The 16950-nt window shown below is 34.3% G+C and overlaps 1 protein-coding gene across 8 annotated transcripts in view; it reads left to right on the top strand.

Annotated features, from left to right (window-relative positions):
* The window catches only part of DDX60 (DExD/H-box helicase 60), a 54036-nt gene extending 38622 nt beyond the window's left edge, over positions 1 to 15414 (top strand). For 5 of the 8 annotated variants that reach the window (XM_066996742.1, XM_048076208.2, XM_048076209.2 and 2 more), the window contains 13 exons: positions 52 to 210; positions 1258 to 1402; positions 2918 to 3070; positions 3661 to 3765; positions 5027 to 5227; positions 6353 to 6457; positions 7898 to 8039; positions 8622 to 8743; positions 9886 to 10033; positions 12225 to 12367; positions 13335 to 13486; positions 14856 to 14918; positions 15005 to 15414. In XM_066996742.1, coding sequence (XP_066852843.1) covers positions 52 to 210; positions 1258 to 1402; positions 2918 to 3070; positions 3661 to 3765; positions 5027 to 5227; positions 6353 to 6457; positions 7898 to 8039; positions 8622 to 8743; positions 9886 to 10033; positions 12225 to 12367; positions 13335 to 13486; positions 14856 to 14918; positions 15005 to 15104 — 1738 coding nt within the window. In that variant the 3' untranslated portion in view covers positions 15105 to 15414. Of the gene's footprint in view, positions 1 to 51; positions 211 to 1257; positions 1403 to 2917; positions 3071 to 3660; positions 3766 to 5026; positions 5228 to 6352; positions 6458 to 6987; positions 7184 to 7897; positions 8040 to 8621; positions 8744 to 9885; positions 10034 to 12224; positions 12368 to 13334; positions 13596 to 14855; positions 14919 to 15004 lie in introns of those variants that run through there. The other 3 variants (XR_007168143.2, XR_007168145.2, XM_048076211.2) reach the window with 3 other exon arrangements.
* Positions 15415 to 16950: the final 1536 nt, after the last annotated feature.

The following is a 16950-nucleotide window of genomic DNA, read 5'->3' as shown; positions in this document are numbered from 1 at the left end:
TTATATTAGCGTTCACCTAACTGATGTATATCACATATTATTTACTTCAAGATTTGGCTTAGATTCAGTGGAGCGTGCGGCCAATAATATATTCATCCATTTGATGGAAAAACGAAAAAATGAACAAGACCCTAAAGCCAAGAGGGAAATAGAGGACATAAAGGACAAACTAAGAAAAGTGAATAAATCACTAATGAAATGCAAGCCAAAGTAAGTATTGTAACAAAGTATTATGAAAAAGCTTATATATTATGACAGAGCAAAATTTTGTGGTAAGTTGTTTCTGGGGAATGTACCTTACAGCAGCATCCAGTTGTAATACAGTAGTCGCGGTTCTTCTGTGTGCTCCAGCAACCCACAGAATAGGAGCAGCTGCATGGTGGGTATCAATCAGCAATACCTAGTGCATAGTTAGGCAGCAGAGAGATAGCAGTGTGGCTGACACTGTGTAAAGTGTTTTACTACAGAATGAGGATCAGAGAGAAATTTGAGTATGCGAGATTGGTCAATTTGGAATAATCCAGTAATGAGGTGATATCGAGGTATTTGTTTCCCCCTTAGCCTTGAACTTTCTTGATTTTTGTGATCATAGGGTATAGATTTTTAAAGGCATTTAGGAATTAAATATGGATATAGTTACTAGGTTTGTTAGGAACACAAAGCACCATTTTTTTGCCCTCCTAATTGTGACAAATTGTAATGCATTCCTCAAGCATAATATTGTGAAGTAATGAACTTGGCTGACTTTAATGGTACTAAGTGAGAACTTGAAAATCCAGTAAGAATTTAGACACATACATGTACATTGAAATAGCATGAAAATCTGCTTCTAAATATTTTCCCTCTCTTCTCTCCAAATCCTTCCCTAAATCCTTAAAGTCAATGTCATTATTGGCAGTAAATGGATCACATTTCTCTTTTGTGTTAATTTTTTCTACTGTGTAATACTGTTAGCTTACTAATTTGTTAAACAGTGGTATTAATGATTGCTGTCCTCATCTTTCTTCAATTTTCCTTGTCACCACAATTACTCATCTGTACTTCATCCAGAATTATTTGTTATTTTGCATGCAAGCCAAGACAAAATGAAGCTGTTAGCTTTATGAGTAAATCTACTTCAACAGATCTATCTACACGTTTGAGCCTACAGTTTAAAAGGGAATGCATCTGCAACTTTTAGAACACACAGAATATATTAAAATAGAGAAATATATGTTAATTACAGAACTAATATTTTTTATTGTATATTTTATACAGTGATACTAAAAAGTTGAAACCCAGTAAAATGGAAAGCATAATACAACTTTTGACTATGAAAAAAGAGTTACAGAAAAGACTTGAAAAGCTTAGTGTGATACCTTCTGCGTGTACTTACGCTGATCCTAAAGCAGTAGATGAAGATGTAAGTAACTCGCTGATACTTACAACGTGTTTTTGGTTTTGTATGTCTAAAATGCTTGAATTTGTGCAAAATTTCATAAGACATCAATATGTGATGCATTTGTATTCACTGACTTCATGAAGCATTCTGAATTCGATTCCAAGTCTCAATCTTAAATAACCTTGTTTTTAAGATGTACAGAGAACTTTCATTCCACCAAATAAAAAGATATTGACTTGTTCTTGTGGGATATACATGACAACTAATTCATTTCCATGAAATAGTAGTAGTGCAATTCTGTTACTTGTTGATTCAGGTTTCAGACTCATATTTTCTGAATCATTAGCATAGGCTATATGTCACCTCTCTGTGTGAAAGGTCTATATAGACCTTTCTGAACCCTTCATATCATATGAAAATAGCAAACAAATTATTTTAGGCCCTAAAAGTTCTAGTCTCCACAAAGCAAAGTTTTCCATGTTCTTAAGCACGTTTATGCCCCCTAAGGAAGGAAAAGCTCAGAAAAGCACTGAAAGTCTGCAGGTGTCTATCACCAATATTAATGCATATATTTGTATACAAAATAATTAAGGAATAATTTATGAAGGAGATTTATATGATGTAGTTTCCATCAATAGTGGGTGAATGGGCCTTGATCCCCTTTGGTCTAAAGTTCCTGAAAATGACTCTGGTTCACATAGTTGTCTCTCCATTGCTTTTGTTTAAATAAAAAAAAAAAAAAGTAATCATACTTTTTAATTCAGAGAAATGATGTTCAAAAATTTGAAGTGTCTTGGTAATTCTTTGTGCTTATTGTTACATCTCTAGAAGGACAGGTAAATGTGTATTGGGACCAAATGTGAAAATTCTCATGATTCCTATCCTGGGAACTTGGGATCCCAATGGCATTTTTAGACTTTTGTCAGCCAGCATCAAAAGAGTATTGCTTTCCCACAGGGTGCACATGGGTAAAAACAGTGAAGAAGTAGTTTGGACTTTTGGAACAGATGGCATTTAGCTACAGTGTGAAGTTCAGAAAACAGTGAAGAAGCTTACTTTAGTGCTATTTCTGAATTTGGGAAAGGGAAGCTCATAACTGTGTAGTGAAATGGTACCAAGGGGGGATGACAAACAAAAGCAAAAGAGTATAATCTTTGCATAGCTACTTTGCAATTTGTTCAGAGGTAGTGGCATGGTGTACATGGTCATAAAGCCGTGTGTTGAGTAGAAAAATTAAGGACGTAAATTTGCCGTGTCTGCTTGCAACTAGCTGCATGATTTGAAGATTGGGACTGTGTAATGGCATTTTTTGCAAAAGTGAAAAAAAGTGATAGTGTATAAAAATATACCGAAGTGCCTGGATTTATGGACATAATGAAGCTACTGATGGTATACATCTAGTTATGTACTTCGAGCTTCAAGTTTACTGAAGATCTTAAACAGATATGTTTCTCTGTAGCACTTGGAACTTTTATTCTGTTTTCATTGACAATACCTGGTTGTGGTTAATACTTAACATTTCTTTTTTATTTGTAGACTTTGAGGAAGATTTTTTATCGACTTAGGTTTGAGAGAAAGGGTTACCTTCAGGAAATGCTGGCACGGAGGGGCATTGGGTATCATCATGGATCTATGGCCATAAAGCAGAGACAAGCAGTGGAGATGCTTTTCAGACTGGGATATATCAAGGTTGATAAATCAGGATCAGTCCTTCTTTCTTTTTCCTTTTATTTTCTCTATACATGTAATTTAAAATGTCTAGTGTACCTTTCATCAGTGGTAGAATATATTGCATTTGCTTTATCATGCTCATTCTTGAAACGTTGATATGAAGGTTTCCAAATTAATAAAATGAACTAAATGAATTGATAGCTGTAGAACTTAATTTCTAACTAGGAGTTACTGTCCTTCAGATTAGCATCTGAACAGTTAAAAGATGTTGACCTGAAAGAACTAAAAGTGTTTTAGTGAATTGAACTATATAGAACCATGATACTTTGTACTCTTTTGATAGAATATTATTTCCATTTGTTCTTCATAAAAGATGTGGTATAAACTTTCAAGATATAAAAGTTTCTAACTTTATATGCGTATATAATAACTATGTTTAAACAGTGAAATTCATGTATTATCATAGCTCTGTTAAATTAGTCAGATTAAATTTTAGTCCTATGAAAAACAGTAGTAAAATTCCTGTTGATATAAGCTGGATATTATAGGTTTTTCAAAATTTGGTATTACCATTTCTCATAGAAATACTCTTGTTCGATACTTTATAGGTCGTCACAGCTACTTCAACACTTGCTCTAGGAATCAACATGCCATGTAAATCTGTTGTCTTTGCTGATGATTCTGTCTTTTTGGATGCACTGAACTACAGACAGGTATGGAAATAGAATGCTTGCAGTTTCTATTACAAGCACAAAGTAGCTGGCATCACACAAATTCAGAAAAATGTCTTTTACATATACTTCTGGATATGTTCTGAGTTTTAGCTGTTTACTTTGGTGACAATAATAATTTTAGCTAGTGTGATTTTACTGATGTTTCAGAACTGACAACCCACAAACAACGTGCATAGTCAAGACCTGTTTCAGCATTGAAAATATTGCAATTGCTCACTGAGTTAGTGGCATAGACTTGGTTTTCAGTTATGAGAGTCATTAGAGAGAAGTTCTTTGTTCTAGACATTTTTTGCACATGTGAAAAATATGCTGTAAGAACATTCAGTGGGGATGTAGCAAAGAGAAGAAAGATTGCTGACTAGATTAATTAGGACATTTGAGTTAATTCTGTTGTGGAATGCAACATGGTACTATGTGCAAATGCAGTAACACAGAATGCCTCAAGTCATGTGACAATTTACTGGGTAGGCTGAGAAACATTAGACTCTTCATTAGCCTCTGTTCCCTGCTTTTCTGCTTCTTTTCAAACCTGTATTTTAATAAAGTACTGCAAGTTTGCCTCTGGCTCAGGACCATGTCAGCCAGATGCTGCTAATAGCGTCACCTGACAGGTAGCTCTCAAAGTCAGAGAGCGAGTGGATTTGTGCAGCAATGAGACTTATGTGCATATCCCTTCTACTGTGCATAAATGATATGACTGCAGCTTTGTCACGTTGTCTGGTACAAGGGGAAAGTACTAGTACAGGTCTGGCACAACAGATCTGATGAAGAAGGGATGATCCAAGCGAGGGAATGCACCTTTAGGTAACTTCCCTGTGCTCTTACTCATATTCTCTGCTCTGCATTCATGCTGAAGCTCCCTCTGCCCTAGAAATAATTCAAAGCTAAATGTAACTTGAAAGTGAAGCTGATATATAGGTTTTAAATAAAGTATAAATTACCTTGAAGAAATACAAATATTAAAAAGATGTGTGAGACCGTAAGTATCCTTTCCAACGTTTAGGTCCTGTGACAAATATGCGAGTTCATGAATATAAGGTAAAAGAAAAAAAAAAAAACACACTTTAAACCAGCTATATCTTAAATACAGCACATTTTTGCACACATTACTTGAATAATTTTGCATAAATACCTTATTAAGATTGTGTAGATGGTAGCAGTATATACAACTTAGGTGTATTTTATCTAAAATTTTAATAATGTTGTTATTTTAATAATAATACAAAGATTTTATTCTTAGATGTCAGGACGTGCTGGAAGACGGGGACATGATATGATTGGAAATGTGTTCTTCTATGATATACCACTGCCCAAAGTTGAAAGACTTATCAAATCAAATGTACCTCAACTGAAAGGCCAGTTTCCTCTGACTATTACCTTAATACTGAGACTCATGCTGTTGTCTGCGAAGGCTGATGACAAAGCAGATGCCAGTGCAAAGGTTTAATATTTTTTCATAGTATAATTTAATTAATTCTTACTCGGTTTAATTGAACAATATCTCCTTAACATGAGTTATGCATTTCAAAACTAAGCAATCTGTCTCCAAATGAAATCTCATACACTCCTATACTGTATCTAGTACCTGTAACATCTTCTCTGATGTATTGCACTGTCCATTTTCATGCATTTATTCGTTGCAATAAATATTATTATCCAACAGAATGCTACTATCAGGAAGGTATTTTTACTCTGACTCTTGTATACAATTTTTGCATTAACTTGGAGAATCACAAAATCTTCCCATATTTAAAATTTCAGCTTTATTTGAGGAAAAGATGTGAACATATCTTTCTGTAGAGAAGAGGGAGCTATGAATTCCTATCTCAATTGAAACAAAGTGAAAATGCCACGTATTACTCACTTGTTGAAATCAGTGCACAATCCATCAGCATGAAATCCATCATCTCTGGAATCAAAAATTGTTATTCTTGCCATTTAATGTAGTGACTTAAGTAAATTAAGTAAACAGTCCATGATTATGATTACAAACTTCTCAGAGATCTCCTCTTGTAATTGTTCAGAAACTCTTACATCCAGCTGATCTGTTTCTCTAGATCCATTCCAGCATATAGACATTTTTAAGGACTCAAGGAATTCAGGCATAAGCGCAGTCAACTTTTTAAGATAATAAAGTAAATTGGTAAACTGTGTTAAATATTTTAAATGGTATTAAAGTGTAAGGAATCATTTAATGGGGTTAGTTTAATGATGCAAATTTAATGGTTTTAATTTAATGATGCAAACTTATATTTAAATCCTTTTCCTATAGATCTGTATATGAATTTCATGTAATCAGCTTTACAAACCTCAGCATAAGTTTAGAAAATTAACATATACCTGACAGACAGAATGGACATTTTCACAAGCACTTCCAAGAATTAGGCATTCAATTTAAATAAATAAATAACAAAAATCCAACAGTACCTCCAACCTGACATTTCTAGCCTGAAAAGTGATTGATAAAATAAAGCATAAAAGCTGGATTTTGAATTTGTTTGCTTGTTACAATACAGACGTTCCCTTGCATTTCTAATTTTTTTTTCTTTTTTGTTTGTTTGATCAGGCATTGTCAGTGTTGAAGCACTCACTGATGACTTTCAAAAACGAAAGACATGCTGAAATATTAAAAATTTATTTTATGTTTTCCTTGCAGTTTCTTATCAAAGAGGTATGTTTTAACTCATTCTGGATGTTTGTCTGTAAATACAGGTTTGCTTTTCTGAAATGTGCAGATTCTGAAAACATGTTAAGAACTCCTGTTTGTGTTCTCTTTCATTTAAGAACCATGTTTTATATATTACATAGAAATAGGCCATTTCTGCTGGAAACAAATTTAAGGAAACAGATTAAATTAAGGTGCTTTAAGTCCAGGGTTAATTCTGAGCTACTTATGCAATAAATTGGGAAAGTCTCATGGTATGGTCTATATGATCACACATTGACTAGGAAAATGAGTTGTGCGTTTATATTACATATACAGGTATTTGAAATATACATGGATTTGAAATGTTAGAGGTTTAAAATATACTAAAAATAACATAGTTTCCAAAACGTGGGGAGGAAATTATACCTCTAACAAAAATTTAGGAAATAGCTCCTAGGGAAAATTGAAAATTTGTGGTGTATCTCTCCATTGTAATAGTTTCAATTTAATGGATACCATTTTGGATTTTTTTTTGTGCGTAACATCCTTTTTAGCTTATAGCCCAGGCCTACAGACAGGAAGAGGCATAAATAATATGATTACATTTAAGAATCATCTGAGTCCAGTTTTCCCAGCATTGCTTCCAGTTAGAAGCCCAGTGGCTCTGCTCTGCCTCTGATGAGTGTCCCTTATGTGTGAAACCTGGAGTCTGACAATCCCATTGAAGAGAAATCCCATCTTCAAGTCAGTGTAAGGGCAAGATTAGTAATGTTTTCAAAAAGTTACAGTTAATTTAAGAACTGGTCAAAACAGGCTGATGTACCTTATATGCTGTCTCTAATATTTTTCTTAAGGAAGAGTATTTAAAAAAAGCAACTATAGAGAGTGATGGTTATCTAGGTACTCCCTCCTTTCTTACAGGGTGTGATGCAGAGTGTTCTCTGCCAGGACAGGTGTCATGGAACTTACAGCCTTTGATAGAGTTTTATTCCCTGATTTTGTCCTGTTGTTTCTGTTTTTTTTTTTGTTTGTTTGTTTGTTTTGTTTTTGAAACTATAAAGGCTTTCAGCACCTTGACATCCTGCAGAACATATTTGACAGATCACTGCTTGTGTGCTTTTATCCCATTGAACATTTGAATTTTCTTGTTCGAATGAAAGTTGTATCAAATCTTTCTTTGGTGACTGTATGCACTTTGATTTGCAACATGGTCTAAATGGGCACTAAAACTATGAAGTCAGTAATTATGCTTTGCACCGGGAGATTAAGATTTCCTATGGAAATTCTCAAATAGTTGGTGACTTGTTTTTCAGTAATGACAAAGTTTTGGCTTTCATGGGGAACTGAGTAGGTACCTATGCATTGGGTTGAAGGACTATTCCTTTGAATGCCACTATTTTATATTTTTGTCAAATGCAATTTCATCTTTCACAACTAAGCTTATTTTGCTTTTAAATTAAATAGAGCTACTTGGATCAAGAAGGTAACCCCATGGGATTTGCTGGACTTGTGACACACTTACACTATCATGAACCTTCAAATTTTGTCTTAGTGAGTTTTCTTGTGAAAGGTTTGTTCCACAAATTGTGCCAGCCAATTAAGAAAGGTAAATAATATGCCATGCATCTTAAGTCTGTGGCAGCCTCTGTAACCCCAATGGTTCTAAAATTCTCTGGGTGCTTGCCTTCTTGCTACTGCTGCCTTTGCTGGCCTTCATCCCTATCTCGTTGGTCTGTGCCTATACACACTCTGCAAGTGCTTGTATTTTGTCTGAGAAAACCAACACGCATATGGCAATACTAATACCATGAACCTAAATGTACTGTTTGTGAAAAATTATGAGATAAAGAGAATGCTGTACATAGAAAAGTCCATTTGATCTGGAAAAATTAATAATCCTGACTCCAGAGCAAGATTTGAATGCCATGTAGTAAATAAGATGGATGACCACTCTGAATATCAACAAGTTAACAAAAGTACTACTGCTAATGTCATATTACATGAGTAAAATCCATTTTGTGCACACAAGCTGAAGTGTGTAAACAAATGCAAAACTATGTTGGATACTGTTCTTATAAACTCTCTTGACAATAGCAGCTGGGAGGGAAATGCCTGAATGGAAGTTATTTTAAGCAAACTGTTTTTGGTAAGTTTTCATATTTAACCCATGTGCCTACTGTTTTGACAGACTCAAATGACTTTTCAGATGATGTCCTGGAAAAGCTAGTGCTTATTCTAGCAAATCTGTTTGGGCAGAAGTATCTTCCGGCCTGCTCAATGACATTGAAACACAAATTTTACCAGTCCAAGGTAGAGAAATGATTGGTCTTTATTGTAACTTATGTTGTGTGCCACCTTAATGACTATGTTTCAATTTGTTGGCTAGTGTGTTGTCATTGTGGATGTACAATAGTCTGGTGGGTGATCAGCTAGCCGTACTTTCCGGATTAGGGCAAAGAAGCCTTGATACAACCATAGAAGTAGCGATTGTGTGTCACGTTAAATGAAAAGTACTGAATTATTCAAGAATTATTTGAAGATGATGTGTTACTGTCATATTTCAAAATCTAAAGTTATGGACAACACAGTGTCTCTTTATACAATACAACCCAACTATATTTTTCGCCAAATGGGAGTTTACTTTCTTTTCCTCACTCTAATAGAATTCTGTCTTTTTCTAAAGAGCTGTAGCTTTTCTGCCAAGTACCAAAGACTCATAAGGACACCAGCATGCTCTGCAGTGCATGGCACCGTAGGCTTAGGGCTATCATTTTCCAAGAGCAAGATAGTATTGCTATGATGAACATTAATAGTAGCTGTGTACTAAGTTAACCCACCATGGGTATGGGCAGAAAGTGAAACACTTGTAACATACTCCTATTGTCTCTTTCATGCAAACCGTTAAAGCTTTGGCAGACACAGCTGTGGCTGGAAGAACAAAGGAATTTTTTTTCTGCCTGAAGATGCTTTTTTGTCCAGTTTCCAGGAAGCGTTCCAAGAAAAAATGTCACTAATTTATGAAAAGTGGCGAGTCACATAAGAGGGATTACTGGACTGCTGTGGCTAATGGCAGCAAAGTATCAGGGTCTGTCATGTTGTCAGGGAACCTTTTCAACACTGAGATATACAAAACGAGAGCTGGGAAAGGCAGCACTCCCAAAAGTCCCCTCTTAGCTAACTAATCATTAAATAATAAAACTGAGTACTCTGCAAGTAAAAATTCTAGGAATTTTTTTGTTTTCCATGTCTTTTTCTGCATGAAATTGATGTTCATCTTTCTTTAAGATCCACGAATCAGAATTCAGTCAGGCAGTCTGACAAATTGGGTTAAATTTGGAGCTGTAGTCTTCTTTCTACTACTGCCCTGTCTGTACTAATATCTTACGTATGCACCCATGTAGAACTTCTGGAGAAATTACCCAAATTAAACAATAAACTGCATGTTATTTCAGGTCTTCCTAGAAGATCTGCCAGAAGACTTTGCAGAAGCTGTAAATGAGTACAATGCCAAAGTTGAGGAAAATTTTGCTCATTTTCTTCTGACAACTGCCAAACTGGCAGATACGGAACAAGAATACAGACTTCCACTGTCAAAGACAGGTAGGAAGTTGGGGGGTGGGGTGGGAAGCATAGTCATTATTTATGAAATTGAGTATATTAGGAAAGGTTTTTTTTTTGGTAAAGGAAAAAAAGTGAGTTCAGACGTTAATAAAGAGATACAGTTTCGATGTTACTTTTGTTTTACAAATGTTGTATATAATATAGAAGTTGTGTACAGGAAAAGGATCACTTTAGTTGGTATTCTTTTATGAATTTATAGTGGAAATAAGGGGAATTCTTTTTAAATAATTTAAAGTTATTTTTAAAACTAATTTTTTAATAAACGCCTTTTTAAATATAATAATGAAGATATTTGTAGATGCCTGTGATGTGTGAATTGCTTTCAGTCTTAAAAAGGTTAGATTTTCAATATCTGAACAGCCTTAAGATTGAATTAACAGTTAAAGAACAGTATACCATGTGTTAAATCAATTAAGTTACTTATGCCAATAGATGCTGTCCAATGACCAGAGCAGTATGAAAAGACATTAGTATAAAATTACCAAGAGACATGGATTTTCACTGGGAGAAAAATATGTAACTATTATGTATAGTTACTTCCTGGACAGAAGATGTAAAAGCAATGCAATATACCACTATTGCCTACATCCTCTGAAAATAACACAACTTCAAACATATTTTTTCAATAAGGAAGCATTTAAAATATATCAGATAACTCTATTTATTCCTCCTTTTTTCCTACCTTGGTAGAGTGATTTTGTTAGTGCGAAAAAAGAAAAAAGCTAAGTTATCTTACAAGCTACCACATAAACAAGGTAAATCCAAAACAAGACAGAGTACTATACAGAAGACTGAGTACTACATAGCTTGAGATGGTAAATAGGAGTTTTCCATTTTTGTGCTTTGTTCTCCAATAGACAGCACGGGTAAGTGCTGCATGATGGTATCATGTAAGCAACAGTATAGCAAAACCTTGCTTTTTTATATTCAATTTAAGATTGCTTATTTTAACAATAGAGAGACCCCACACCTTGATACATTTTCTGAAAAAAATAGAAAATTAAAAGCTGTAAATCACAGAATGATGGTGCTCCAAATCAAGAGGAAAGTATAAGTACATGGACTGCCTTGCATTTTCAGGATACAAATTCCTTTATATATCTTAGTATTACAAGTGCTAATTTTATCCAGGATGTGAACCATGGAAATTGACTTTCCTCCTCTAATTTAATGGTAAAGTTTCATATTAAAATGAAAGATATAACATTCAGGCTTGGTTGTATTCTCCTCTTTTTTTAAACTGTTTTGAAAGAATGAAATACATTGCATTAGATTCACAGAAAAAGAGATGCAAGATCAAACAAATGGTGGAAGAGACGTTTGGACTTACACCAACTTTGGGGTGAGACTGTGAAAAAAATATGCAAAATTGCTGTGATTTTTTTATGAATCACAGATTGTAGCTACAGCATACTTAACATCATACAAAACAGAAATTGTTGCAGTGTAAGGATTAAAAGTATTGCTAACAACTTGGAAAGAAAGAATAAGTTTTTACTTAGGAAAACAAACAAAAACACCTAGAAATACATTCAAAAAAAACCCCCACAAAACAGCCAGATCTTCTACACCCATCAATTGATAGTATAGGCAGACCACAAGCCAGCTGAAATGCCATTCTCTTGTAAACACAAATTTGTACCGGGTTGCATAAAGCAGAGTGCTTGTTAAGCCTGAACGTGGCCTCAGTTGAGTACACGTTCTTTAGATCACCATGCTTCATGGAAAACATTGGCTGGTAATCCAGAAGATAGCAGTAAAATCTATTACGGGTCTGTATTAAGACCTGTGAATACAGGTTGAAAAAACTGTTCTTCAATGCAGGATATAAAGTAAGTCTTCTAATACTAACATTCCATTGTTTTTGGCACAGCTGTGTATGGTGTTAGCTATTTTGCCTATGGCTGAGTTGAGGAAAAAGGTTTAAGTTACAAAGTGGTTTAGACTTCATTATATTCACTGCTAGTAAGCTTTTTCCTGTATACTGTGATCAGTCACTTAAAAGCTCTTAACAGAAGAAAAACATCTATTATGAAGGATTTAAGTTTAGATTAACTGTATTTCCTATCGTTGTCTAACCACACTGAAAATTTCTCTTCCAAAATTCATTGCGGGAAGGCAGCACGTGTCTGCATTATAGCTTATGTTGTATTTCAATCTTCCCATATAGATTTTACATCTAAAAAATGGCATGGCTCTGAACTAGCATCTTATTTGATGGACAACACCAAACGCGTATCTGCTATCTCACCTTTTGCGTGTTTATCTGGAATGGTTGACGATGATCTATTTTATGCAGAGAATGTTAATAAAGTAAGTTACTTTTCACGGGGGGTAGAAATTTATTAGTCTAATAAAAATATTTACTACAATCTTCTTGCCTCTGTCTGTCATGAAGACAGTATACTCAAGTGTTTCTCTTTAGGAGAAACAAGTTGAAGAGTCTCAAAAAAGAAACAGCACTGAGTAGCAACAAATTATCACAATGCGAAACACAGAATAGGTAGATGTAGAAAAAAAATCCATAAATAGTTTGTTTTCTTGCAAGACTCTGGTTGGTTCCTTTCAGCTCTCAGTTAAATTACTCTAAAATTATTTGAATTATTAATTTGAAGCTAAATAGCTTCAAACCATATTCACAGATTGCTTTTCTTCACTTTTTTTTTTTTTAAATCAATCACACAGTAGTCTCAAGGATCCTAGTAAAGGTATGTGTTATTGCATTGATAATTTCCTTCTTTACTCAGTTCAGTGATTGTTATCTAACATGAATTAGGTAAACTGTAATAGAAATTGGTATGTTTACTGTTAGCTTGCATTTTGCTGTTACCTTCTGCATGGGTTTTGTAGCATTAGGGCATTACCACATAACAGATAATTAGGATCAGAATTAGAAAAAATCAAGTTACTAAAACTGGGAATTTGAAATTCAGTTTCACTCTTAAAATGTGCTATGCGTAAGCTTGATACATTCAAAGTATCAGCAGGAGGGTCTGAATACATGACCTGTACATACAGAAAAGTCTTTGTCTAAAACTCATGAGTAAACAAGTGGCCTAGTTAAATTATTTGTGGAGCATCCTAGAGCAGCATAAGCCACTTCAGCAAGTTATCTCGTGTCTAGAGCCTATGTCTACTCATGCAGAGTTTTTGAGTGGCCCAGTATTAGAAGTATGGAACTTGTCAGCTGTGTGACTGAAGCTGCAAGTTTTAACACAACAGATGTAGCAACAAAAACACAATAGTTACTCAGCACTTTTTTTCTCCTTTTTCTTTCTAGGCTGTGTTACATTCCCTTGGAATTAATGTCAAAAACTGCCCTCTGCTTTACTTGAAGAAGTATGATAATCAAGGACGACGTATGCCACTCAATGCATATGCACTGGACTTCTATAAGCATGGTTCCTTGACTGCCTTGACAACTGATAACTGGTACTTACTACCAGCTTTAGTACAGCTAAATAGCAGTGTTGTCTTCCATATAGTACCTGATGGTACATGAGCACATCTTTTTGTCATTAAAGCCTTCTCCCTCCAGAAAGTAAGGATTGAATTAACCATATGTTAAATATGATTAAAATTGAATGTCATAATGAGTACAAAACATATACTGCATTAAAGTCCCGTGGCAATGGCTACAAAGCATAAGCTGGATTTTCAAAACAGTACTGTAAATGTGAAGTATTGACTTCAGTGACAGATTATTTTGAGATTGTGCCACAGTTTGGTCAACCTACTTCTTGTTGCTTATTGCTTCAAAAATACAAACTCAAAAAAAAAGTGGTAACAATGACAACACATCTCATTTGGCAGGTGCATCTCTTTGCATAATCTTGTCCATTTTATTTGCTTCTTCTCTTTATAAAACTTTTAGCTTGGCCTTCTTAATCAAGCCATTCACAAAGAGTTTTATTCCCAACCTCAGCTCCCAAAAGATCAGTCACAAGCTCGCTCTCCCCACTACTCTATCAAGTTATCTTTATTTTACCTTCATGCTCTATAGCACTTTTATATGCGAATAACAAAATACCACCTCCTTCTGCTCCCCGAGGGGGATGGGACAATTTTATATCTGCTTTTTTGTAAGCACTTCAAAGAAGAATCTGGTATAAACAATTATAATATACATTCCGTGAACTGTTCACAGAATCACAGAATTGTAGGGCTTGGAAGGGACCTCAAGAGATCATTTGTCCAACCCCCCTGCCAAAGCAGGTTTCCTAAAGCAGGTGGTAGTTCTTAGTAAAATAGCGAAGTTTGGCATGAATGCTACATTGTCAAGACAAAAGGAAATATGCTCCTTACTTTCAATACAATACTGACTGCAATTTTATGTCTTAAAAATTAGTGGTATTCTTAATTACTTGGAATTAAGATTTATTAAGCTGCAGCCCACTAATTACACATCGTCTTTGCAAAGTACAGGATCTTAGCTATCTGTAGAAAACTACTCTCCTACATTTCCAACTCCATTTAGCCAGCAATCTCATCTGAAGTGCAGCATTCCTGTTTAGCTTGTGACAGTTCAGTTATTCAAAGAGCTGAAACCATGTTAGCAGTATTAACGCATTTCTTTTCCAAATAAAAATCATGAGTCATGTAAGTTTAACATAATTACAGAAACGTATCTCCACAGCATTATTAATTACATTCTAAGCTTTTAGTTATTCCACGGTAATCCCTAGTCTTATCAGAGTTTGAGGCCATAGAATATGCTCTTTGCATCCTTAGACAGCCTACATGGCAAGCTTTATTAACAGTTAAACAGTACCATCACCATTTTTTATTTTTTATTCTTTAGGTTAAATGAAGGAGAAGCTTACTACCTGCTCAAGGATTTTTCACTCATCATTAAGTCTATAGGGTATGATCAACATCTGCTTCTTTAATATTAAATATCTTTAAAAAATAAAATGAAAATGAAATAATGCCTTTTTTTTTTTTAAACAGAGTATCACTGAGTGAACTGTGTGATGATCCAAATGATAACGTTCTACTGGCATTTCAAAAACTAGGAGAAAACTACCATAAAAAACTGGCTGCAGTCTAGGTCTTTTGGCTAATCTGGATAATCAAGAGTACGTTAACTGCAAAACAAGACACCACCACCAAAAAAAAAACAACAAACAAACCCACAGAGCTGGAAACCAGCAGTACGTAATACTCTTACCACACATATGATTAGCTGCCTTTTAAATTGGGAAGTGGCGGAGTTCTCAAATATGTTTCAAAATAAAACCTCAGTAATACCTACTATTAGTAATACAAAGTTTACTATACAAAATCTTGATATGTTAATATTTCAGCTGTTGTAATATAAAGTAACTGTTTTTAATAAATTGCAAAAGTAGATAATTGTACATTTTTCTATTTCAGATTTTTTTTTAAAGAAGTGATTTATGTTAAGACAGTTCTCAAATATACTTAGCAAATATAATCAAAGATAATCTCAGAGACTAATTGTATATAGGACAACATTGTATAGGACAGCATTAGAAACCTTCAACTCATTACTTCAGCAATTAAAATCAAGTTAATTGTTCTAATTATTTTTCAAGGTTGCTGTTTTATGTAGCACCTTCATGAACGCTCTTAACTCATTCTGCAGTTTTAGCCTACAAAACTTTAAGTGTAAAGAAGGTTTGTATCAAAATGAAGTTTGCTTAATAAAATGTGGCAACCATACATAGAATTGCCTCATTTTTCACCTGTTGTAGCCTTGAATTAGAAAGACCGAAGGCTACACCTTAGTGTAGTACTTGTCAAAATTCCTTGCAACACCAACTGATTAAAATGTTTTCTATTTCCTTGTTTTTCCTTCTGAAAAAGTAAAATAGTAGTATTTTCATACATTGACAATTCTTCAGTCTAACCACACATTTGTCTACTTCTAGTCTAACTGTGTATATATATATATATATATAAACAAACACAATGCTTAGATAACCCAGGAAAATTTGGCTTTGACAGCATCCCTCATTGCCAAACACCTTTATGACAATCAAGAAAGTGGGGGAAGTTATTTTCTATTGACAGTAAGTAAAACATGCATTAGTCAATGCAGAATTCCCTTGCTTTGAATTAGCTCTGGTGCTCATCAACTGATCACAGATTAATTTTTTTGACTTGAAATCTCTGTGAACAGCATTAAATTACTTAAGTACAATGTGTTGCTGAGAGATGCAGTGGAAAAAAAAAAAGCATACCTAGTTAGGTAGGCCTGCCGAGCTAACATCGACAGATGAAACTCTTTTTTTGGATGTGTAAAATAAAGTTAGGATTAAAATAGAACATAGTGGTAGAAAATACTGTTTTAACTCTGTGTGGAAAATAAAATTTATTCCATTTGTTCTTTACTATCTGGCAAATCATGCCCTATATAGACATTTAGTCTATAGACACCCTTCTTGCACAATTAGTGTAAAAGTGACTTAATTTAGACCTTACCATGTTCATGCTTCCCGATGGAGTAGTCTTTCTAGTTATTACACAATTCATTGTGTGATATTCAGTGATATTCATTTCACTTTTAATAGTGTATGTAAAAAGCACCTCACTTCTTTTATGACTTTTACTAAGGAACTAAAAGTGAAAAAGGATTAAATCTAAACATGATCACATCAAAACTAAGGAATCAACTTGTGAAAATATCTGAAAATTGCTAAGTCTACTGATTTAATATCTGAGCAGACTGTAATTTTACTGTGACCTATTCTAAAATGTCAGTACAAAATATTGTACTGTGACCCCCTCCATAAAAGCTACATGCTAAGGTATAATCTGTCACTTAGACTACAACTTGCCATGCCTGAAAAGTAGTCCTAGGACTGTATTGAAACTGCACACTAACAATTTCTGCTGTTGAAAAAAGTGCATCACCATCTGTTTATTTGCTT

The sequence above is a fragment of the Anser cygnoides genome, chromosome 4 (genome assembly GCF_040182565.1).
Source record: "Anser cygnoides isolate HZ-2024a breed goose chromosome 4, Taihu_goose_T2T_genome, whole genome shotgun sequence".
NCBI classification, from domain to species: Eukaryota; Metazoa; Chordata; class Aves; order Anseriformes; family Anatidae; genus Anser; species Anser cygnoides.
Note: the sequence above shows the minus strand (reverse complement) of the source record. Positions and strands in the feature narration are given on the sequence as shown.